We start from the raw sequence: 26,290 nt of genomic DNA, 5'->3' as shown, positions 1-26,290 counted from the left end.
AGTTCAAAAGGAGATCCACTTGGACAGACTGCCTTGAGACACAAGTAAGGCTTTGAGAGACACCATCCTTGGGGCTGAGGTGGCTGGCTCTGGGAACAATTCTCTCATCCCTTTGAAGATGCGTCATGCCCCCAGTCCACCTACTTTATCCTATACCACACCAGTTACCTTGTCCTCACTTCCTGCTGCCACGTTCCTTTGTTGCTTGGAATTGGTGGGTACATTTGGGCCACTTTTCCTTTCTAAGTTCGAATCTGGAATTTTTTGCCCGTTGGGTTGAGATTTACAACTTCTCTGGTGGACAGGTAGGCGGTCTGGGGCAAAGGTCCGGCCACAGTTCGGGCAAGGCACAAGCGCAGCTACACCTGCCCCTTCTTGGCTAGGCTGTCTGGTTGGAAGGGGTTGGGGCTTCTGGGGCAGTGGCCTACGCAGCTCTCTAGGGAGCCGGTCATTCTCAATCTTCCACTTTTCCAAGCATTTGGGCTCATGGATAGGAAGGGACAGTGTGCCAAATTCCCTACCACAAATGTAACAGATGAGAGTCCTTGGTCGGGCTGGGATGCCGCTCGAAGCTTTCTTGAGACTAGTAGGAACATCAGGACCATCCGTATCTGGTGTTCTGGGATTCTCACCCTTCGGTTTGCAGCTTCTCTGGTGAACCAGGAGACGATCTGGCAAGAATGTGCGGCCACAGCGGCCACAGGGGAGCAGCTGAGCCTGTGCGCTCTGAAATGCCTCCTCGTTGGCTGCCTGAAGGCTGTAGGAGCCACTGCCACCGATGGGCTGTGGTTTGGAGGGTTCTGGCCTCCTCAAGTGCTTGGGCAGTTTGCTATTCTCAATGCGCCACTTCTCCAGGCACTGGGGTTCATGAATGGCAAGTGACTGGGACCCAAACTCTCGGCCACAGATGTAGCATATCCGGAACCCCGGTCTGCGGGGTGGGATCACAGGAGGGCTAGGCTGGCTTCCTGACATAGTTCTGCTTGGGCGTTTTGATAGTATCACTGTTCCAGGTCTCCTTTTCTGAGCGTTGGTCTTTCTGTTTTCAGTGAGACCTCCACACTGTATTTCTGGCAGAAGGGTCGCGTGGGAATCTCTAGGCAGGACAGCCTGATGGATAAGGAAGGTGGGCTCCTTGGAACCGCAGAAAGGTCGTGGTGATTGGCTGGGAATCCTTTCCTTTCCTCTTTCCATGAACACGGGAGGCTTTCTCTAGCGCTGGCTGGAGTTTCAGGCCACACTAGCTCGGGGCTTACACTGACGGTGCCTGAAGCTGGCGGTCCTGGGCATCCACATTGTTGCCAGTACTTGGGTCAGTGACTCAGAGCTTCATTGTAGGACAGCAGTCTGGAATGTTGGAAAGTCCCCATTAAGCCTCAGATGTCTCCAAGATCTGCAAGGAGTGGGAGTGGGGAACATAAATCAAGAAGTTACTACACAGACTCTGTCTCCTCTCTCTCTCTCTCTCTCTCTCTCTCTCTCTCTCTCTCTCTCTCTCTCTCTCTCTCTCTCTCTCTCTCTCACACACACACACACACACACACACACATACACACACACCTTAGATCATAAACTGATAAAAGGTAGTAGTTTTTAATTGGCCATGTAGTCTCTTTGACTAGCTTAGTAACCTATACATTAGAAATACTCAAGAAACGTCCACCTGAATGGAATAATTTGTTTACAATTTGCAGGGAACTGAAATTAGCAGAGCAAAATTATACACAAAGGCGCCTGAAAATGACCTCCCATAGACATGGATGACCCGTGCCAAGAGGCAGAGTCCAGGATGGCAATAGCCACACAGAAGAAAAAACAGAAAACCACAAAGATGAAAGGCATCAACAGACCCTGTGGAAAACCTTCCCAATCCCACAAACCCCCTCCTTTAGAGAGTCCCGACCCTTCAGCGTCCTAGATCCCTCTGACAATTGTGACAGCAGCAGGCTCCTCAGACTGTTTCTTAAAAACAAAAAGACCTCGTTTTTAGCACTATTTAAAAGTGAAACAAATTTTGTTGGGATGTGTCCAATATTTGAGGTGACACTCACACTATTCTTTAAAAACAATGTTTTTTTTTTTTTTTTACTATTTAACACGTGAAACAAATTTTGCTGAAATGTGTCAAGTATTGGAGGTGACAGTGTGCACTGAGATATGTAGCATTCAAGGCTTCTTGAATATTTATGGATTTGAAGCAAAGAACCCAGACTTGGTAGCTGCATATCTTCCTTGGAACTAAGATGTTTGGGCATTGCTTGATGCTCTTTTATTACATACCATATTTATTTTGTTTTTATGTATGTATGCTTACCAACCAGGTTTTGTAAAGACAGAAAGAAAAACATGGTCTCTGGTTTTCTCAAACAAACTAGAAGGAAAGGCTGATAGGGTAATGAGATCTCATTATGGGCAGAAGCAGAAGGAATTTTTTATCTTGGGGGAAATTATGAGTAAATTTTACTGTGAGTTAACAACCTAATTCTAAGGAAGGTGGTTTTCAGAAATCTCAGGGCCTCATTCATATCCTGGGTCACGGGAAGGTTGTTTTCAGACATCTCAAGGTCTCATTTCCTGGGTCACTGAGTCAGGGTTGGAACCTGAAAGCATCCACTTGGGTCCCAGAGAAGCACCTGACCTGGGCCTCACTGCTGTCCGCAAACACATGAGCTTAGACGTGGAATATGAAAAACCCAGTTACGAGGGTTACAGTGGATGAAAAGAACTGTGAGATCCGAGCCCGGTTCCTGTATTTGGGTGCCAAGAGAGGCCCGAATCTTCGTCGTTTAGAAGATCAGCTCAGGTCTGGCACAGAGAATGAAACCATTCTTCATTCTGACAGCCCCTGAGACAGCAGTACTAACACGTGGCAGCCAAAGAATGTGTTGGCTGCAAGCAGAGTGGCCAGCACAGAAAATGAAACTCGGGAAAACGGATCACTTGCTCAGTACCATTAGAAAAGACAGTGGGCTAGGGAACAGGGGGAGCGCGGGGAAGTGGGATAGGGGGCGTGGGGAGCACGGCGCAGAGATCTCACTACCTTTTATCAGCAAGTGGGTAAAATACCCAGAGCTACTGGCTACTCTGACCTAGTTATCCATTTCCCCCCCGATACCAGGAAGTTACAGACAGTGAAAGGAGTGCAAGATATTAGGGAAGTCAATGCAATAAAATAGGCTCTCTTCTTTTAAACTGCTTCTCCATCTGTCTGTCTCTGTCTGTGACCTCTTCCTTCCTACCTACATGTGCATACACACACACACACACACACACACACACACACACACACACACAGGGAGGGAGGGAGGGAGGGAGGGAGGGAGGGAGGGAGGGGGACAGAGAGACAGGCAGAGAGAGAGAGAGAGAGAGAGAGAGAGAGAGAGAGAGAGAGAGAGAGAGAGTCAGTTCTCAGCAGAATACTGAAAAAGCCCTGTGACCTACCCCAACCACGCTATCCCCTTTCTCACGAGGGTATGAGACTAAGATTTATTGAATGCCAACTGTGGGCCAAACTCTGCGCTAGTTTTCATGAACACCACTCAGTTAATTCTGACATGATGATGAGGCAGATATTATTATTCAGTTTTATAAACAAACTGCAACTCAGAGAAGACAAGTAAGGTGTCCAAGGAGTTTCTAAATGACGGAACTGGAGTTCAATTCCAGTTCTCGCTGGCTGGAGCGCGCAGCTCTTTCCATTATCCATTCGGCCTGCATTCCGTGGAGCTTCTTCCCATCAGTTTCCAGTCCCGTTTTAATACACTATTCATGCCTCCTGGGCAGTCGACTAAGCTCTCTCCAGCCTCGGTGTTCCCTTTCGGAGAAGCAAAGCCAGGTGGGTGGAGAGCGCACAGATGGAAAAAACAGCACAGGGAGAGAAGCGCTCCCAAAGACAAGGATGTTCCCTACGAGAAGGGGTCATTTAATTTTGCTCTAAATATGGTTTGCTAGAAGTTTCTTCTGGTGAGGCGCAACACACCCTTTCTCTCAACCTACCAGCCTCTTCAGGATCATCTATGTAACTGGGCCCGGGAGGGGCTGGGTGTGGGGTAGAGGTGTGTGAGGAATGACCTGTTTAGTCTCTCTTGACAATAGACTCAGGGTGATCATGAAGACCACTCAGGGAGGCCAGAGGGTGTTCAGCCCGCAGCTGCTTCGCCGCTGTCCTTACAGCACAGGAACATGAGTGGGCTATGAACACAGTCTCTGCGCCAAGGGGAATGAAGTGTCCGAAGATTCCCGTTTCAATCCTCCGCTGCGTCCCTCTCCTACAGACATTTCTCACCACAAGTGGAGGTAGGAAAGTAAAAGAGATGAGGTACCTAGAAGTGAGTGAACTTTGAGGGGCCTGAGGAGCAGTGGATAACGTCCCTGCTGCTGAGTCTGCTAAGGCAGTGTGCCAGGGCAAGGATGGTTGGTTATCGTGCCCTGCAAGTTGGTGATTAAGGCAAAAGGGCTAGAAACACTCAATACATGTTTTTAACTCACCTAAAGAAACCGTCCTGTCACTCAGACACATCATAAAACAATGTTGCTAGTACATAAAGAGAAGTGCTTTGTAAAGCCAGCCAGCTTTACCCCAAGCATCTGTGGAGACATGCTTGAATTTTAGACATATTTGCAAACTGAACATTTAAGGGGCACCTTGGAGGGCTCACATTTTATCAAGATTATGTCCTTTTCCACTCCCTTTAGGGGTCATGAGAAGGGAGAAACAAGCACAAATTTGAGTGTAATTATTGTGGGAATCCAGAGCCCACTTTTCTTTTAAATAGTGTTTCTTTAAAACAAAAAAAAAAAATTATTGGACGCAACCAAAAGTACAATCAAGTCTTTTAAAACGACCTTAATCCTTTAAAATAAATATAATTAGCACATGAGACAGCCTCTTTTTTTCTGTAAGTTTAGAACTCCAATTCTTCAAATGGACAACAATATAAGAACAAAGTTGAAGCTCGTGCTGAATGGCCACAATCCAAAGGCGAGTAAGGTTTGATTTTTGTGTCTTTCGTTTACCCTGTTCAGTAACCTCCATTCTCTCTCGATGCTCATGCAAGCATGGTCTCCTAATATACCCTCTGCACTTTCTTACCTGGGAAATTGTGCTTTTCAAAAGGAGCAAATATCCTCGCTTACACTGAGGCTTGTGGCAAATGAGGTAATATCCCTCCCAGAGTCTGGCAGTGGTAGTTTTGTTACTTACCAAAAGCCATGCTGCCCAACTCCGCTGGCCAATGCAGCCCTAATTTTTAGCTGGGCATGTTTTTCAGCTAAAAGTCTGTGAGTTCTTTTGTAGATGGGACGAGTTTTTTTTTTTTTTTTTTTTCCTTTTGAGACAGGCTCTTAGCATTTATTGCACATTGAGTGTAAACTTATGATCTCTTGCCTCCAGCTGCCAAGTGCTAGGATTATAGGCGCTGATGTTAAGAACATACATATAATGTCTGGAACCCCAGCAGCCATCTTGGAACAGTTTATATCCATGTAACACTTGGTGTGACCAGGCACAGACTTGCATGAACTTGGGTCTCTGTTAAGTGTAAAACCCACTACTGAGCACTAGGGTACCTTCCTTAGAATTGATTCACATGAGACAAATGTCTATTTGTATATTTTAGAGGTCACTTAAACATGAAAACATAATAGTAACTGAGATATCCTAGTCATTAAATAATGGCCTTTGCTACAGCACAAAAAGAATTCTCGTTGTAAAAATGACTGGAAGTGTGTAACCATAGACGGAAGATCTGTATCAACCTGACCCCTTCCCCACCAAGACTCACAGAACACTGTGGAAGAGGAGGCGGAAAGAATGTAAGAACTGGAGATTGGGGAGGAGAGCTGTGAAGTGCTGTCCTTGATCACAACATGGCTGTTGTGTAACTCACAGCAGCTGTGGTTACCTGCACAAGACAAAGCCAGATAAAAATTCCAGCATGGAGGAGAGAGACCACTGAGGTCCCACCCCAGCTGTGAAGCTATTGGCAGTTGAGGGAAGAAGAGTAATTTTTCTTTAAAAGTGTAACTCATGGTAGGCTGCCCATGCTCCTAGTGGATGATCTCACATCCATGTGCACATGGCCAGTTCTAACTGGGACTTGGAGGGCTAAACTAACAATAATTATGAAGATGAGGAGGAGGACAACATGAAGTTGTAAGGGAGATGTGCTTGAGAGTCCATGGGGAATTGGAGAGGTAGATTCCAGGTGGATATCATCAAGATACCAGTATACATGTATGAAATTTTCGAATAATAAAAAAATACTTCTTAGAATAAGTTCTAGTTATGATCTTTCAAATTTCAAAATCTTTTCAAATAAGATAATTTAAGGGATATATGTTCAGAGCAAAGCTGACTTACTAAAATATGTAATTTTTATCCTGAAAATCACATGTGAAATACTCAAAACTATAAATATCAACCAATGGTTCTTATAAGTTATTCATACTTCATTTCCTAGAGATATTTTTAGAAAAAAAATGTAATGACATTCTTCAAGAAAACAAAAGCTTACTTTTTTTCCACGAGCTTCTTAAAGAACTGAGCCCGTTTTTGACTTAGGATCGACCCTCCCAACCTCCTTCTCTACTATGCTTCCTGAAGCGCTCTGCCCAAGACTGTACTGCCTTGGGGGCTCTGAAGTGGTGCCAATGGAAGGAGAACATTAGGTTGGAGCAGGAAGAGCCAACACGCTCTTTGTTGATGACTTTGTGTCTGCTTACGATGGCTGTGAACATCACTCCAGCAACTCTTCCTTATGTTGCAACTCACTTCTGTTCTGCAGCAGCAGAGGAATCCCGTTTTGTCCTTATAACACTTGGGAAGACCCACTGACCTCCACTGGACATTATCTGCAGCCAGTTGGCTCTTCTTCCAGGAAGATCTGGTTCCTGTCTCTTCAGATGCCTCTTCTGAGTGTCTAAGTTTTTGCAAATGAGGCGTCTTCCATATCATCTTTCAGTCTTGGGAATGGAACTGTCACCTCCTTTCCATTGTTCATTTTTACTGTTGGTTGCTTAGGTAACAGCTTCATTCCTAGTTAACAGCACTTTGGATAAATTCCCTCTGTTCAAATAACTTATATGGTTTTTGTTTCCTGATGGTTACAAACAGAATAAGCAATAAAAAAAATCCACGCTATTCAGGCTACACATTATTTTACTACTGCAATAAGCAAAGTAATCCTTTCATAACTTGTTAGAAATTAAGGTGCTTACCTCAACAATAAAACTCACTCAGAACACCAAAAATGTGGTCTTGTAACTTAAAGAAAATAATGTTATGAGCTAGAAAATGTCACTTCTCATTCTTGTCACTAATTGAACTTTGTCATAAGGGGAAACCTGTCATTTTGGGCATAGCTATTGTTTCTTTAGTTTTGTATGACTCTCTACCTGCTGATCATCCAGCCATAAGGCCATTACTGCTATGGAGAGAAATCAGAGGAAAGCTACCCCACTCAGATTACCAGAAAAGATGATGGGAACTGGGTGTCTAGTACTCTTCCTGGAAGAACTAGGGAGATTGGTGTCTGTGGTCCTCAGTAAATCTCATATGAACTGACAACAGGTCCCATGAGAACAGCTGGGACCTGGGGGCTGTATGGCTTGAAAGAATGGTATTTCATAGGTAAACACAGGAATGCTTTAAAAAAGAAAAAGCCATGTAGTCAGAGGCATGGCTTTGAGGGAATATGGGCATTTCCAATTTGGATTTGAATGGTTAATTTTAAAAAAACCCTTTCCTAATTTTTTTTCAGTATAAAGACATTCAACCCAAAAGTTCTTTTACTTTCATTCCCTCTAACTGCTAGGTGTGGACACAATAGTCTGTGGTATTAGAAAAGCTACAGGGAATGGACAGAAATGGACATTTTATGCCTCTAAGTAGCGCCTTCTGCATGGACATTTTATGTTGTTAAGGTTCATAATATCACCCCACGGAAGCTAGTATTAGATCCAACCTGTACTTTTCACTCTATATTGAGTATCCAAATCACCGGGTACACCGTCATGAATGCTACACAGGTATGGTCATGTGACTGTCACACTGTTCTGTGGAGCAGCAGAGAAATGACTACGGAAACCACCAATATAATCACACCAGAGGCCTGTAACGTGTGGAAATCCAAAGGATGAGGAAAGAGAAATGGAAGAGAAGAAGAGGGTGGAGCAGGAGGATTCAGGCTAGTAAGGAATAATCAAAAGAATGTCAATGACCTAGTCTGCTTCCTGTTGCTTTGACAAAACACTGACCAAAAGCACCTGGAGAGAGTTTACTTGGCTTATAGATTACAGTCTACCATCATCAAGGGAAGTCAGGGTAGAAACTCAAGGCAAGGACCTGGAAACAGGAACCTGAAGGCAGGAACCGAAACAGATCCCCCAGAGAAATGCTGCTTTGGGCTTTCTCCCCATCACTTCCTCAGCTTGTTTTCTTATACAACCCAGGGCCATCTGCCCCAGGGTGGCACCTCCCATAGGTGGGGAGCTGGGCTCTTCCACAGCAATCATCAATCAAGAAAATGTTCCACAGGACAATCTGATGGAGGCCTTTTCTAAATTGAGGTTTCTCCTTCTCAGCTAACTATAGCTTGTGTCAAATTGACAATAACAACAACCACAAACTAACCAGCACATTCACATACTGGTTTTTCTCATATTTCAGATAATTCTATCCCAAGTAGTGGCTGAGAAACTAAATATAGCCCAAATGCATGTATTCTTTGTAGCATTCAAAGTGTTAAAAATGAATTACTTTCCTACTATATTTGAATTTAGAGATGTCTCATGAATGGTTATTTGCATTTACTGGACATAGTGGAAGATTTAGCCTGTAGAGTTTGCATTCCTGTCACACAACCAATATAAGCTAAAACACAAGGAAAGTCACAGATCAGATGGCAGCTGGACTCTGCCAAAGTTTCTCAACCAGTTCACTTCACTAATTTATAGTGCAGGCTTCACCCTGGGGCCATTTGAGTCTGTAAGTTTGCCTCTGAACCTCACTTGAAACTGACCCTTTCCCACAGTCTTCTTCTGAACTGGATATTTGAAAACCACTTCAAGAATTTGCAAATCCCAGCTCTTCAGAAACTGAGGATCCAGTTGAAGATATCTTATCTTTTCTGTGAGATATGACGACGACTAAAGTCACAACATACTTATTGTTTGAAGATTTTAGGGGGGAATCCTGCCAGTGAAAGTGGGCTGAAGATGAAATGCATGGTTTGAGGAATGAGGGAAGGATCCGAGAAGAAAAGACTCAGTGACATCAGGAGGAATGTTTGTAAGTTATTGAAGGGTCAGAATGATGACATGTAATTCCAAAAAGAAAGGGACAAGGACCTGGTATTTAGAAAACCCACAAGAAGGACAATAGAAGGGGGGGGCAACAGCAGGAAAACAAGTGTTTCATGGGGTCATCTGAATACTCTCAGGTCATTTGCATTATCAATCCACTCAATTTGAGCTGTTCTATGTAAGCCAATGGACCTTGCTTTACCACTCAACGTTTTTCCTTCTATAGGATGCTATTGCTCTTTCTAAAGAACCAGTCAATTTAAGAATCAAATCATCTACCAACAATAAAAGCAATTGTAGGATTTTCAGGACTTGAAAATCTCTCATTAGAGAGGACTGAAGAATTTGGACTACTTTTTCTTCTGCCAAGCTATTTTGTCAAGAAGTGAGTATAAATTAAACTAAACACGTGGAAGAACAGAACTATAATTCCTTCTCAAGCTAGAAGGAGATCTAAAATTACCATCAAAGATTAGGGGAAAATACTCAGGTTTTAGTATTCAAATTTTAGAAGAAGTTTGAATCAACGCATGTGTTACTAGCCTCAGCACATGAGATGCCTGACAAAGTTCTGCTGTTGTGACTCACTGGACTCATTATCACTTAGTGCAATACTTTTGGCATAGGCTGCCAAGCCAAGGGTAACAATATTTGGAATATAGTCACTGCCCTAGTGTGTCAAACAACCATAATGCGTACGGCTGCCCTTGGCTAGGATAAATTGGCAAAAGTCAGATGGCTGTCACTGCGTCCCAGGGGGACCTTCCTAGCCATATCCCCCACTGACCTAATAACAGAACCAGTATTGTGCCTTAGCTCTATCTACCTCCAGGAGGTCAGAGTCTCCTGGAGCCTGGCTAACTCTTAAACTGATCATTAAGAACATTCATTATAGCCCTCAACACTGTTAATAATGCTCTCTTTACCCAGAGCTGTATCTGAGGAGAGTCCCTGGGCAGGAAGGAAAAAGCTGACCAGGGCCTATGGGAAGGCTGCGTTTCTATTGTGTCAATCAACAAATGAGGCTCTATTTTCTGATTTGCTCACTGACGGGCAATGAGTCTGGAGGCTTGATGGTTTACTTATGCCTCCAAACTAAACACTGCTTCTCACCGTGGGCTTTTATTGCCATGGTACCAGGACCTCCCTATGCAGATATGTCACCCGAGAGTTATTGTCATTCTGTTTGATGTCACTGAATCTTGTGAAGACACTCTGTCACAGACCTTATGCTTAGAACTCATCAATGACTCCGAACCCTCTGCACCACATCTTTTCCCTTCTCAGGAAAACTTACACAAGATGTCTTCTGCTGGTGAAAACCACCAGAATGTGTCTCCTGCTGTCAGTGAGGAACTTGCTTCCTCTCTGTGTCCCACGAGCCCAGGCAAAGCATGAAATGTGGTGACAGCTCTTTATTTAAAAACCCCATAGCTTATGGCTTAGATATCCTGTGGTTTACAAGGTACTGAAAGCTTCCTGCCACTCACTGTCGAATTACTATCCAACACCCTGGATGTCAGAGTATCTGCTGTCTTGCTCCTTTTCCTTGTAGCGGAGAAGGAAAATCTGTGTGTGTATTTTCAGTTGCAGAGAAGATGGCAAAGGCTGAGGTATTTGTTTGCGTTTTCAGCTGGCTCCTTTTCTATATTTCATTCTATGCCATCCCATATCACTTTTAAGCACTATCTGTCTTTACATTTAGGGCAAGCCAACACAATAAGGGCAGAATTAGGAAACGAATAAAGAACTAGGCACCCAGTGGTTGACTCTAGAGTTGCCATAATGTGACTGGAAGATAAAAGCAGTGTTAACAAGTTCCTAATTAGAAATGTCTTACTTAAATGTTAACTCAGTTGTAGTGTATAGAAAGCAGATTGTTGTATGTTGGGAGTGATGGGCTCTTTCTACTCACAAATGTGAAGAACTTTGCCTGTCCCCAACCTGCAGAGAGAGAAGGAATTTGAAGTACAAAAAGAACTCAACAAACATTTGCTGACTTTCAAGATAGAGGAAGACCCAAACAAGCCAAGGCATGTGGGGCACCTTTGGAATCTGGGGAGAGTGACCTTTTAACATCTCAGCTTGTGCCCACGGAGGCCCCTGGCTAGACCTCTGACATAGAACTGTCATATAATGAATTTGTGCTTTTTAAGCCATTGTTTTTATGGTAACTTGCAACTCATAATAAGAAATGAAACCATCTCAAAAAAAAAACTGAAATCAGTTTTGTGGACGCAGCAGCCTTCTGCCAAAAGGTCATTCCATTAGTCTTGTCCACACTTAGGCCTAGAATTTTAAATCATGGTACAGTAAGCAAGCTCATCTCCAAAGGTAACAACTTGGTGGGAAACTCCATCACACAGACTGGGCCTTGGCGTCATACCCATCTGGTTGTCTCGAATGAGCTACAATAAAATTCACTCCATAATCACAGACAAACAAATACAGAACATTGTTCAGTGAGTCTTAGTGTCACTGTCTAGGGTGGTGAGAATCCCTAGCCACGGTGCATGGCAACTTCTGATTCTGTCTTACCCCAACTGTGGTCAGTATGTCTTTCTTGGTTCACATCCATTATCCTCTCTCTTCTTCGACTACATTATTTGTTTTGCATTGCATATGTACACCAGAGGGAACCATCATTAAGTACCCTCTTCAGAAATTTGAATTAAATGCACACTGCTTTTGGCCAGTTCCTGGCATTTCTTATTAATGAGGGTGTTCCATGTGTAACAGAGTTCTTTTTCTTCTTGCAACCATGTTGTCCACACCACAAGCAGCATTTTCCAGCAAGTGGAAGTAGGTGCTTGGACCTTGTGGAGTAGGAAGAGTCACTATCTGTTTTGAATCTGACCTGAAAATTCATTTCTGATTTGTAGAGGCATTCGTTCTCTGTACAGAGCTCCGGCATAATGTAGATCCTCCAACTTGCTGCCCCCTGTGTAGTCTTTCTGTGTAACCCCATTATACAATCCCTGGCATAAGGTGTTCATCATGGGCATCACTGTTACCCAGCTCAGACTCAATGACTGAATGACATACACATAAGCAAACCACAGATAAAAACTGTAGTATACTGTACAAAAAGAACACTGGAGAGTGTTGCCCATGATACTCAGGAAAAAAAATGCTTTTCATTTTAATATGTGAGAGATTATTTTGTTAAGTGGATCGTACCTGAAGCTTCTCCAAAGCTAGAAGAGGATTACACAAAGGAAAATGATTGAGGTTAGGCTGGTGTGGCCATCCCAAGGCTGGGAGTCTCTTGTTTTCCTGCTGTGTACCCCCTCATGAAGAAGGATATGGACAGTTACTCATTCTCAGAGCATGGTGCCTACAGTCTGGGGGATTTGCTGGTCTCTGTTTCTCATCATGCCTGCAGATCCCGGTTTTGGCCATATGGTTTGCTGTGTGCCAAGTTTCCCCTCTGTGTGGGACAGAATTGACTGTTCTCATATACTTAAGGAATTTCCACTGGCCAGGGTTCATGTTATCCTTTTTCATACCACAGTCCTTTAAAATATATCTTGCTGCCCAGATATTAAAAATTACATTAAATTTTTAGGTGTGATGATAACATTATAATTATATTTTAATGGTAATTTTTATTGAGATAATTATAGATTCAATATAGTTGAAGGAAATAATACGAAGATCCCTTGTGCATTTGTTCACTTTCCTCCAATTTGCAAAACTACAGTATAATGTCTCACCCGGGAAACAGATTTGAATAAAATCCAGAATACCCATTTAATTTGTTTGTCTGTGTATATGAAAAAAGCTCTATATAATTTTACTGCATATGTAAATATCAGCCACTACCACAAAGTACCAAATGGCTCCAATACTAAAGATCCCCTGTAATGCTATTTTTAACCTTATTTATGTTCTTTTCATTATCTCTCTCAAATCTCCATCCCTTACTCCTAGTAACCACTTAATTCCCAGTAATCTTTCATTCCTAAAATTTTATCATTTCAAAATATTACATAAATGAACTTAGACAGCAGATAGACTTTTTTCATTTAGCATAGTTTCCTGAAGATTTGACCATGTTGCATATTTCAGTAATCTGCTGCTTTTAATTGTTGCATAAGGTAGGATTTTATACATATATAATACTTTGTTTCACTGTTGAAGCATCTTGGATGATTTCAGTTTTGCTGTTATGCTCATTCTCATGACAAAAAGCATTGAAGTGATTTTTGAAGGATGCATAGCAGTCAGATAGTGAGAGAGGAAGGAAAGATAATTTGGGTCATTGGAGCAGCAGTGTGCGCAAAGATACAAGTATGTATCTAAAGCGTGTCATGCTTGCAAATGGTAGGGCTTGACGTATAGAGAGAGGCAAGTTTCTGTATGATATGTATGAGGTTTTGTCAGGGTGGAGCTTAAGTGTGCATGTATGCCTATGAGAAGATGGGGACAGGAGTGGATGAATGTGAGTATGGAATTAAGTGTGAATGGGTCAGTGTGTGGATGGATACAAGTTAATCAGAATGCACACATGGAATTATGAGAATGAGCGTGTTTGTGCACAAATGAGTGTATATATATTATATGTGTGTGTGTGTGTGTGCGTGTGTGTGCAAGTGTGTGGGGGGTAGGCATGAATAAGGGGGCCACTGGTATTGTGGAAATGTAGGAAGATGTGAGCATTTAGGTGTTGTGAATCGCTTGATGGAATATGTGCGTGGATGTGAGTGGAGACATGTTTACGTGCATAAATGAATATAACTGAGTATATAGATGGGTGTGTGTACATAAGTAACAGTGGGTGGCATGAGACAAGTGGGAGGAAGGGAGAGAAAGAGAGATGTGGAGTTTGGGGAGGGGGGAGGCTGGGAGGTTGCGAGGTACGGACAAAATAAGAAGCAAAGTAGTGAAAAATTGATTTAACTAATTAGGAAAATATATTGAAAACAAATAATGAGCTCTCTTACAGTTGATACCAGGAATTTTGACTCCCTTTATGGGTCATAGAAACATTCCACAGATTTTCTTAAAATATGTATCACATAAGAATGAAAAAAGAGAATGGATTATGAAATCTGAAGGATTTGGGCTTCTAATTTTTAGGAGCCAGGTAAAGCAAGTTTTCAGTTTTTTAAAAAGACATAATTACAGTTTCCTCTAAAAGCAAACTTTTAGCAGGAGAAGAAATTGGTATAATTTACAAAAATACAACTTATACTCAACTACTAAGACTTCTATGCTCTTCCCAATACTATGGGTACAACACATTTAAAGCAGCCAATTCATGTCCCATCCTGTGTCCCCAAGAGCAGATATATATGCCTATTTTTGCTGAAATCTTGGCAGACACCTCTGAACTATTCTGCTCTATTGTTTTGACTTATTTATGCAGAGATTAAATAATGAGATAATTCATTTTCAACAATATATTCTGTTAGGATGTGTGGTGGTTTGAAAGAAAATGGCCCCCAAAGGGAGTGGCACTATTAGGATGTGTGGCCTTGTTGGAAGAAGTGTGTCACTGTGGGGGTGGCTTTGATGTCTCTTTTGCTCGCTTCCCTCAGTCTGCCAGTTAACTTTCTGTTGCCTGTAAGATGTAGGACTCTCAGCTCCTCCAGCACCACATCTGCCTGCATGCTGCCATGCTCCCCATCATGATTATAATGGACTGAACTTCTAAACTGTAAGCGAGCCCCCTCATTTGAATGTTATCCTTTATAAGGATATAAGGAATGTGGTCATGGTGCCTCTTCACAGCAATAAAAACCCTAACTAAGACAGGAAGCCGAGATAGTTTCTCATTTACTTCTTTTTTTTTTTTTTTTCGAGACAGGGTTTCTCTGTGTAGCTTTGTGCCTTTCCTGGAACTCACTTGGTAGCCCAGGCTGGCCTCGAACTCACAGAGATCCGCCTGGCTCTGCCTCCCAAGTGCTGGGATTAAAGGCGTGCGCCACCACTGCCCGGCCTCTCATTTACTTCTATGTTGGTTATTTCCACCTTGTTTTTTGAGGCAGGGACATTCATTGAACCTGGAGCTTTCTGTTTCTGACAGACTGACCTGTCAGCAAGCTCTGGGATCTGTCTGTCTCTACTCCCACCCTAAATGCTGGGGTTATAGGCAAGAGTCCCCACATTTGAAAATAGATGCTGGAGGTTTTTTTTTTTTTTAATGTTTTTGTTTTGTTTTGTTTTGTTTTTGTTTTTAATGCAAATCGTCATGCTTGCACAGCAACAACTTTGCCCACTGAGTCATATCTCCAGGCTCTCAGTTCTTAATTGTAATTGAATTGTCACCATTAGCAGGGGTGTGTGGGGAAGCACAGAGCCAAGCAAATTGTTTAAATATATTGGTAAGGTTTCATTTTCTAAGTAAAAGCAGAGAAAGTGGTTTGCCAAACCATGAGAACTTCCCTAGTGTCTAAAGGTTGGTGGGTTTTTTGTTTTTTTTTTTTTGTGGGGGGGGGGTAAGGTCTCATTTTCTAAGTAAAAGAAGAAAAAGAAGTTTACCAAAATATCAGAACTTCGTTTTCCAGTGTCCATAGTTTTTTTTTATTATTGTTGTCTCTTTTATTTGCTTTGTTTTATTACCCCTACATAAACTTGGACTTAGGTTCACAGCATAGTTCCAAAATTCCTATTGGCTGTGGAATGTTGAGTGAGGTTCTTATCGTCTCTGGACTTGTTTCTTCCTGTTTTGTGGGATTCAAAAGTCACCTGGCAGGACTGTTATGAAGATTAAATGAAAGATAAAGTGCTGGCAGATGCCAGGTATGATATATATATATATATATATATATATATATATATATATATATATATATCCCACTACTATTATTATAATGCTTTCAAATACCATCTTCATACTAGATCACATCTTTATACATAATGTAGCAGACAGGAAAATGTAATTAGCAACATTTCTGAAATTGTTCTCCTTTTTATTAAAATACCCCAAGAAGTTCCCAAGTTTTCATTCTCTAGCTAACTCGAACCACATTTTATTTATATTCAATAAAAAGACATTTCAGCCACAGTCCTGGAAATACTGAGAACTCTAGGGAAACATGAGCATGTTTTCTAACCTCATCCAAACCGTATGGTACATTGTAATCCTGCCTGCCATCTCCGCTCCCTTTGCTAAGGACACTTGCTCCATCTCCCAGTTAGCTGGCTCTAGGTGGCCATGTTCCCCTGCACTCAAGCTGACTGGCACAGCAATGGGCACTGGACACAGGCTGACTTGCAGCACTTGGCTGTGAACTGGCCTTTTCCAAACCCTTCTTACAAGTGGACTCAGGGTAGACTCCAGTTCTGCTCAGAATTTCAAAACAGTTCAATCAAGAGACGTTAACAAATATGAAGTTGAAAACCCAGTATGGACGATGCATGATTGACAGTCTAACCAGAAACAATGGGACTTGTTTCTGTTTCTTAGTCTTCTGAAAGTGATGAGCTGTGACTGAGGAATTATTTTGGATTCTAGACCTGAGAACAGAGTCTCCTAAACTCAGGCTCAGCATTCTCCCAATTCAGGTATTCTGTGTGCTTTCGAGCTGGGCCTGGCAGTAGAGTCCCATGTGGCTTCCTGTGCATGTACCCTGATGACACGTGTCCCATCATCTGAGGACACTTGTGGCAGGTGAGAAGGGCCTGGAACTGGACTTAGGGATGAATTCATTTCATCCAGTATCCTCCCTCAGGTAGTGGCGTCCAGAGCATATATTTGTGACATAACTTTGGTGTTCCTGTCTCCATTGTTGCTGAATTCACTGCAAGTTATTTCATAATAGCCCAACTCTTCCACTCACGAGTCCACAGGCTAATTGTTATAATATGGTTACTTTGATTTTGTATCTGTGAAGATCGTTTGTCACTGTAATTAAAAAAATCCTCCATCAGTCACTTAGGGAAATAGAAGTATATCTGTTTCATCAAAGCAGAAAGTCTGGAGGTAATCAAAAGCCAAACAACACCAAGGCCATGGTCTTTTGCTCAGGGGTTGCAAAAGCTGTTCTTGTTATGGTGCTTAGATGATCTCCTCTGCTCTCTTCATGCACAGAAGATGGACCAAGCCTAGCATCTCCAGTCCAGTGTCTAACCTAGCTCTTCATCTGAGTTGGGTTTGATGGTATGTGGCTACCCAGCTCTCAGGTGAAAATTCAGGAAACACACTGGCTCCTGAGAGCTGGGATTGTAGGTGGGCTACCACACCCTCCTAGTGTTTGTGTTTTGTATGTGGTTTCTGGGGGATCGGAACCCAAGTCCTCAGGCTAGCATGGAGGGTACTTGTAGGACCATTTTCCAGCCCCCGAGTCCAGCAACTTTGAATTCCACATCAGGTGGGGGAAACCTCATAGAGTGTAGGTAAACATCTCAAGACATTATGGAGTCAGTATTTGAGAAGGCACACATGGAAGTCTATCCTGTAAATACCATGTGAAGGATGACACAATTTAAGGCTTTAAATCTTTATTCTTTTTAGTTAACTGTGAAGTTCCAGTTACAAAATTAATAATAAAATTAATTTGGTCATGATAGAGTTAATAAAATTGTGAGTGTATCACAACACCACCTATTTTATTTAGGCAAGGAATGTACAGTGTCTTTTAAGTAACTTTAATTTAAAACAGCACTTGCTATTTACCATAAGTTGCTCCCAGAAATCTCTGTAGAAAACATTATTTGGGAATGTCTTATCATCCATTCATGCCCCAATAGTTAGGATAATTAAATTCCATTTGATATTGTGTTTTACATAGGAAAGGCTGACTGATGAGGAAAATGTGGTTTTAATTGTGGTTTGTTCAATGTCATGTGTTTCATATATAAGATGGCTAACTTGGAAATGAACTGATAAAGCAATCCAAGATTTATCTGATTGTAGCATTGCACAATCACCTAGTATTTTTGAGGGTAAAATGCCATGAACTCAGTCAAATAGTATATTAACTTTTTATTAAATATTTATGAATAGCCTTTGACTATATGTGTATTTATATACTTTAATGAATATATATGACCAGCAATGAGTTAGAGGCTTATTGTTTACATTTATTATTATTATTGAGTGCTCTGCTCTTAATTGCCCCTCTCTGAATACAGAATTCCTAATCTGCTATACACACACGTATACCTCCCTCTCCATATGCCTTCTAGGTAAGGCAGTGCATTAATAATAATCCTGACCTTTGCTTAGCAATTATTTAATCCAGGATGCCTTCTTATCATTATAACAAATGACATTCTGGGTTGTAACTAGGTCACATGGTACTAACAAAGACAGCGTTGGCTGAAACCTGAAATCTGGGTTTTTTTCCCAGTTGTTTCTATCCTCTGTCTTAGATCGTTGTCTCTCATTTTTTTTTGTTGTTGTTGTTCATATCACAGTAACTTCCCTAACGTCATCTCTTGACAAGCCTTTTAACTTGGGATAAGATGCTCTCCCTTGTCCAAGCTCTCCAGCTGGAGGCCCAGTCTGACCATAGTTTGCCTGTGAGGTGCATGGCCAATCAGAACAGCTCAGGAAGAGAGGCAGAAGGCAATAACACACCGAAAGCATCAGCAGCTTTTCTCCCCTATGGGGTCATCCTCTGAATTCACAAGGAAGAGAGGAACTTTCTGTCTGATCTGCTTTTTTTCTGCTTCTGAATTTGAGTGGGTCTCCTCTCTCAAATGATTTCACTTCTGTGTCCATCCACTCTCCCCACCTGATGTTGGTACCTTGTGATATTGCATTAACTCACAGGAAACCAGGAAACATTTCTGCATCTAACACTTACGGGTCAAGATATTCCTTTGAATGTTGGCCTATGCTCAGAAGTCCACTGCCAGGCAGGTTGCCCAACCGTTCATACCCTGTGTCAGCCATGGCTTTGAAGGACCACATTCACCTTGACTCTTCCAGTTCATTTATTTTCTTAGCAACTATATTTATCTTTGCAAATTCCAACCAGAACCCAGTGCCCTGACCCAGATTAGATGCTTACAGTTGCCCCACCTTTCTCAAAACAGAGCTCAAACTCTTGACCATGGAGATCCTCTCCCCTCCCAGGTCTTTCTCCTGATTCCCTCTTTCCTTCCTCTGTACAGTACTTTGCTCGCTCACTTTACCTCCAGTTCTTCAAACAAGCCAACGTCTTTCTTACCCTCAGCAGACTGGGGTGGAGGCTGGAATGTAGCTGTGTGTATGTGACCACTTCCCTGCCTAAAACCTAGTTCCTTGTCTGGCGTTCCGATTTCTCTCTTTACTTCTCTCTGCAAATATTATCAACCCAGAGAGGCCGTCCCTGATTGCTTTTCCTCTGTTAACTGCTGGCACTTTCTTCCAAGCACACAACCACATGTATGCATACTGGCATGCACAGTCACATGCCCCTACATACGTGTTCTGCAGCCACCACCACCAGTTCTCTTCAGTGACATCATAGCTTGTTTTCTGAACTGCATTTGCAACATGTGGTTTTGTTTTTGGGTTTTTGGTTTGCACGTGTGGTATCCATTTCCTTCCCTTGGACATGAATTCCAAGGCACTGGGGACTTATTTGTTCTGTACAGTTCGACTGACAGAACATGGCCTATTGCCAGGCCCGTGACAGGCGCTGACAAAACACACCCTATGTGGAATGAGATTAGCTTTATTTTATGTTATATTTTCAACAGAACTCAAAGTAATTATTTAAATAGAAAATAGAAATGAAGATTTGGTGGCTTTTTTTTTTTAGGTCTTAGGGATACTTGAGCAGTTAAATCTTGTTAATTCCTCTTCATGAAGGGATTACTATTCTATTTAGCCTGAGACATGTATCTATAATTAGTCCAAGGCAAATAAGACCCCAGCCAAAGACTATGCACTGGACCAAGAAGGATACCTCAGGGTGGAGTCATTCAGAAAGGAATGGCTGACTTTCTGTAGAGTAGATGCTGCAGCCCCTGGCCCCTAAGGATGACAGTGGGAGAGACACTAACAATGGCCATATGACAGCTAGTCACATGTGCCAAGGGCACTGCACATTCAAGCAAAATCTAAAAACCAAGGTTTGCCTTTCCTGGCTGGAGATTATTTATCCATAATCCCTTTTATACAAAAGCATTATGGGTACTTAGGAATTTCAAACTTAATAGTCTCTGAAAGTCATTTCTCTTCTGAAGAGATCTCCGAGTACTTTGTCCCCAAGAGCAAGGACAGACTTTAAAAATTAATGTATGATTTGGGGAAGAGAATTCACCAGAATTGCTCAAACATTAGACAAGCGTACACAAACATAAGCCAGATTTGGCTGGCTGCCTAACCTGGCCTCATTTGATAAATATTTATTGGAGAATAGTCATGTTCATTCTTTTATATATTTGTCTTTGTTTTTGCCTTATGATGGCAGGGTATATGGTCTGTAAAGTTCAGTTGTTTACTGCTCCTACGTACATGAGTAAACCATGCAGTCCCTGCATGAGAACATACAAGTAGGACTTGATTTAAAAGTGAAGTGTCTGGGAGGGAGAGATGGCTCAGCAGTTAAGAGTACTTGTTCTTATAGAGGATCCAGGTTCAATTCCCAGTCCCCACCCATATGGTGATGACAGCCATTTGTATTCTAGTTCCAGAGGATCTGATGCCCTCTTCCGGCCTCTGCACTGTATACACATGATGCATGAACATAAATGCAGGCACATGCTTGAAAACCAAACAAAAATATTTTTAAAGTGAAACATCCAATTACTAATCAGTGTGAATTTTAAAATCATACTCAAAATACACCAGATCCTTATCAGTTTTTGCTTGTGTACAACTCTCTCCAGGATTCTCTTGGTCTTTTCTCAAATAAATGCTTGGCTTCATTGTACCCTGAACATCAAATTTACAGTTCATCACCATGTTTAACCCATTGGCAAGTCACCTCTTTAAACCCTGCCTATACTACTGTGTCATGGTATATTGCTATTGCCATTTGGAGAACACCTCCCCACGTTTTTAATACCCCATAGGAATCGTCACTGCTCCTTCAGGAGTGGTGTTCTGGAATTGTGTACATTCGTCACTGTTCTCAAATTTCTATTAGAGACAATTATATGGGACTCAAGTTCTGAAATAAGCAGGAAAGCACAACTAACAGAAATTACAGTTTTCATTTTCAGGCTCAAAGTGGATGTTTATGACAGATGCTCCAAAGTTGGAAAGGAATATGTCATATTTTTGCTTTGAAAACATTTGGGTGTTGATAATTTTCTCTTGTTCACAGGAAGATGTCAAAACTTTTGATCTAATGCTACTTTAGTAGGTTTATTTTTTTTCTCTGTCATGTGAAAAATACATTGTTGAATAGGCAAGACAGTGCTAGTAGAGGTAATGTCTCTGTGTATATGTTACGAACCAATAAATACTGTTTTCCCCCTGTATAGAATAGGTCATGTAATATCCTAGACAATAAGTTAATGAAAAATAAAAATTAAACAATTTAAAATTAATTTTTGATACTAAGTTTTGTAAATCAATTTATTGACTATTTTTGGCCTTTTCTTAATGTCCAGCCATTTAATACTAGGTTACTGCCTAGGAAGATATGTATATGACACTCAAGGAAAATGGCCCAATCTCATTTAAGTTTTATGTAAGACCATTGGCAAGTGGTCACAGAAGGTCCATCCCTATACATGTTTCAAATCTTTGCTTCTATACTGATACGCCAATACAAGTTGCTTTGTTAAAATTATGATACTAATGAGGGTAGGCAATAGAGGCATTTCATAGAGTTGAGAAGTATATAGTCAACTACGGTTTGTTCATCTGTTATCAAAGCTATCCAGATGACCCAGTGGAGGAGAAGAAACCTCTCTAATCCACAACAGTGGGAGATAGAGTGCATTCACGGATAAAAATAAGTATCAACTCTCTACTTTTACCACTCAAAAACAACCCACAGAGAAACTCACAAGAGCTAAAACCAGATGGTTCCTGGAAGCAAACATAGGGAAATATTTTTGTGATGTTGGTATTTGCAAAAACTTCATAGACAAAACAAAAAGGATGGAAATGTAAACGTCTAATAAATGATGCTTCTACATTAGAAACTACTACTCTACAAAATTAGGATAATTAAAAGACAAATGACAGAGTGGAAAGGAATATACTTAAGATTTATATCTGTAGAGAGTCTGGTATGTATATCTATATGTATACATAATAAAATAAGTTTTAAAAAGAACAAATCTTTGCCTAGACTGCTAACAACTACTTTTTAGTAGACAGTAGAACACAGGAAATATGACACAATGTTCCTGGATGTTCAGCTTACAGCTATCTGTAACTCTAGGCTCAGGATCCTTCTGGCTCCTTTGGACATGTGGTACACAGGCATACATGCAGGCAAAACATTCATACACATAAAAATAATAAGAAATTTTTTCTTGTGTAATTTTTTTTGAGACAGAGTTTTTCTGTTTAATAGTCCTGGCTGCTCTGGAACTTACTTTTTGGACCAGGATAAATCCAACTGCTTCTGCCTCTCGAATGCTGGGATTAAACTCCACAGAGTTTCTCTGTATAGCCCTGGCTTTCATGGAACTCTCTCTGTAGACCATCTGGCCTCAAACTCAGAGATTGCCTGTCTCTGCTTCCCAAGGACTGGTACGCACTGCCATCACCCCACAAGAAATTTTTATAAAAGAAAAATGCAAACAGAAACCACAGAGACATAGACATACATACTGCAAGGCCTGAAGCTCAAATAATGTCAATCCAAGTATTACTAAGGATGTGGAGAACCTTCCTTGTGGGAATGTAGAGTGTTACAGCCACTCTGAAGACTTGTTGGCACTAAGACATATGCATAGGGTACATACTGTATAAAAAAAAATGAAGTTACATATCCACAAAAAGTCACATGCAGGTAGATGTCTTCAGTAGCTTTACTCATAATGAAAAAATGGAAACATAATTACACACCAGGTACAAGTATAAAAATATTGCAGCATATTCTTACATGGGAGTTGACTCAATGAAAACAAACTACCAAGACACAACATGAGTCCTCTAAAAACACATGATGCTGAAAATATCCAATACAAAAGGGTATGTGCTAAATGACTCCATATATGTGACATGCTAGCAGTACTGGATGACAGAGCTTGGTTTGAAGGTGAGTACATATAGAAGTGATGAAAAAGATGAATGCTGACACCTTTGGTGGCATCATCTGTCCAACTTATCAATAATACTACGCAAGTAGGGTATGTCTAGTGTGTGGTTTATGGATCATCAATGGTAAGAAAAACATTTAAGTGGTCAAAGGTGTGAATAGGCAATTAAAAAGATACCCACAAGGAAGTGTTCCCCTTGGTTAGTCAATGGCAGATTCAAATTATTCCTATGCTAAGATACTATATTTCATACTCGATTGAAGGTAAATGTTCACTTTGAACTTAGCAATTTCACTCCTAGGTCTAAGCCAAAGATAAATAAAAACATAACAACCAGAGGGCTTGTTGCACATGGTCAGAGTCCTCATGGAAGGGGGATCTTGCAGCATTCGTCTTTCTGTACCTGAGTTATTTCACTTAGCACAGTGTCCTCTATGTTCACCCTGCTACCACAAATGGGGATTTCTTTCCTTTGAAAACTGATTGTTCTAATATATGTATACTATATACAACACCCTAATGCATCTCGTGATTTCTTTGTCCATTCATCTGCTGATGGACTTGTCAGTGTCCTATCTTGGTGCTTGAATGTTGCTGCAGTACACGTGGAGTGTAGCATACTGATTGCATTTCCTTTGGCCATATGCCCGAAATGAGATTGCTGGGTCCTAAGGCAGTTTTATTATTATTTTTTCCATAGGAATATCCAAACACCTTTCCATAATAGCGGGTTGAATTTACATTCCCACAGACAGTGTGCCCTTAAGGGTTCCCTTTCCACCACATCTTTGCCAGCACCTCTTTTTTAAAAATCATTTTTGTGAAATGAGATTCTAATACACATGAGGTGACTCTGACTTATATTTCCTTGATGATTAGTGATATTTAACATGTTTTTCTTAAACCTGTCAGTCATTTGAGTAGAGTGGTGGTTACCAGCAGCTGGAGCCTGGGGGTAAAGGAAAGATAACGGTTAAAGGATCCAAATTGTTGGTTTAACTATTGGGGACCTAATACAAACCATACTGATGGAAGACAACGATGATGCAGTATATCATATCCCTGAAATGTACCAAGATAGAGAATCACAAGCATTCATTCCACCAGAAAAGAACAAAGCGAACAAGGCCCCCGTAGGAGGTGATGGACACTTCAACCCAGTTGAATCTGGCCATCACCTCCCGCTATGTACCTCGTGAAAACACCTCATGATACTCCCTAAATGCATGGGTATTTTGTCAGATGAATCTCAGTGAAGCTGGAAGGCTTGAAGAATGGAATTGCTGCAGGAGTGTTTACAGCTGCTTGGTTACAGCAGGTCCAAACTGGAAAGGAACCAAATACCAGCCAATAGATTAGCTAAACAAATGTAGAACAATCATGGGGTTATGCTCACCCGTCAAGGACTGACCAGCAGCCCACAGAGCAGCACAGAACAGCCCAGGGACGTTCTCCACATCCAGAGGAGTCAGACACAGGAGCACTCAGCATGACTATAGACATACAGGGTTCATGGGGCGTATATCATGCTCTGGTGACAGAAGTCAGCACAACGGAGAGAAGGCAGGCTGGAAGGACAGAAGGACAGTTTCTGTGGTGACGGAAACGCCCTTGCCTTGGTTGAGAGGATTCTATGTGACTATATATTCTGTTAAATTAGTTGATTTTAGGAATTTCAAAATTAGAACTCAAGTGTGATTATAGTTTACTCGGTTGATTGTTTTAAAAAATCTAATTCAACTGAGTAATTGAACCCTTTATCACTGTTTTTATTGGTGTGGCTAAGCTGGCCAATAAATTTAATATTGCATTAGTGTTAAGAGCATACTTTACTTTGAAGAAAATTATTTAGGTTGTGTCTTTAAATGAAACTAGATTATCTTTCAGTCATTACAGCATTTAAGTAATAGTTTACGCCTCATTGTCAATACCATCCCAATATCATTATTATTAGGACCAATTTCTATTCTCTCACAAAGAAGTATTTACTGCACACTGGGAAAGACGCTGTGGAGGAAATCGAGGTACCAAGTAATGGCTGGATGAAAGAAAAGCTTCAGACTGAGGAACTGGGAGACCAGAGTACCCCACTCCAACAGACTTACCTTGTAGTATCTGCCGTCTTCTCAATGTTCGGCCTCTACCGTGGCATTCCAACCCCCTCCGAGGACGCAGGGAGGATGGCGCTAGAGCTGGGAACTCCGAGATTCACATCTCCCTTGTGGGACTTAGAGTTAGAAGGTAAGGCTGCCGCATAAAAGGAACCCCAGCTTCTGTTGCCTGGATATATCCTGGCAACCCGTCAACAGAAGGGACAGGACTGGCTCTCTGGCAACTGCTCAGTAAACTCCAAAACAAGGGGTGAAGGAAGGGGAAGTAGACCGGAAGGTGGGTGGGACCTGAGCTTTCCCTGGGGACTAGACCAAGATACTGAACACCCAGGAAGCAGAGGCAGATGAGCTTGCCACAGTCCCTCATGTGGAAACACAACTTATTCTGTTGGAGCCCACTAGGTTTCCTAGTGGCTATACCCAGCAGGACTGCATAAGAGGTTGATTGGACCACAGGCCTGGGTAGCAGGTGACTGTAACTAGCAGTAACTTGGCATTGTTATAAATAGACCCTTGGAATAAAGTTCTGGGCCCGTTTGGATAAGGATCCAGGCCCACCCGAGTCTATCCTGTTTTCTCTCTGTTATCTCTCCCCTCTCTAAGTCTCTTATCTCTCATTCCTCAAGAGTTCCTGGGGTAAATAATGGTGGGGGCTGGTCTCCTACATTATTCTTTGTGGGAGAAAAGGTTCCTCGCATTTATTTGTCATACTACTGATCCTTTGATCTAGGGACATGAGAACGGTTTTCTGTGTAAAACAGCTACCA

General features: G+C 41.7%; 1 protein-coding gene across 2 annotated transcripts; it reads right to left on the bottom strand.

Moving 5' to 3' along the window:
• On the bottom strand, window positions 1–25,673 carry Znf474 (zinc finger protein 474). 2 transcript variants are annotated; one of them, XM_042264063.2, is made up of 3 exons: window positions 25,518–25,668; window positions 24,809–24,980; window positions 1–1,393 (listed from the first exon to the last, which is right to left on the bottom strand). In XM_042264063.2, exon 3 carries the CDS (start codon window positions 1,192–1,194, stop codon window positions 151–153), a length of 1,044 nt encoding a protein of 347 aa, XP_042119997.2. In that variant the 5' UTR covers window positions 1,195–1,393; window positions 24,809–24,980; window positions 25,518–25,668; the 3' UTR covers window positions 1–150. The 2 variants fall into 2 exon arrangements, with proteins under 2 accessions (XP_042119997.2, XP_076411358.1); XM_076555243.1 differs by lacking the exon at window positions 24,809–24,980 and having other exon boundaries at window positions 25,518–25,673.
• Window positions 25,674–26,290: the final 617 nt, after the last annotated feature.

This window comes from Peromyscus maniculatus, chromosome 19 (assembly GCF_049852395.1).
Source record: "Peromyscus maniculatus bairdii isolate BWxNUB_F1_BW_parent chromosome 19, HU_Pman_BW_mat_3.1, whole genome shotgun sequence".
Taxonomy (NCBI): domain Eukaryota; kingdom Metazoa; phylum Chordata; class Mammalia; order Rodentia; family Cricetidae; genus Peromyscus; species Peromyscus maniculatus.
This window is presented reverse-complemented; position numbering and strand designations above follow the sequence as displayed.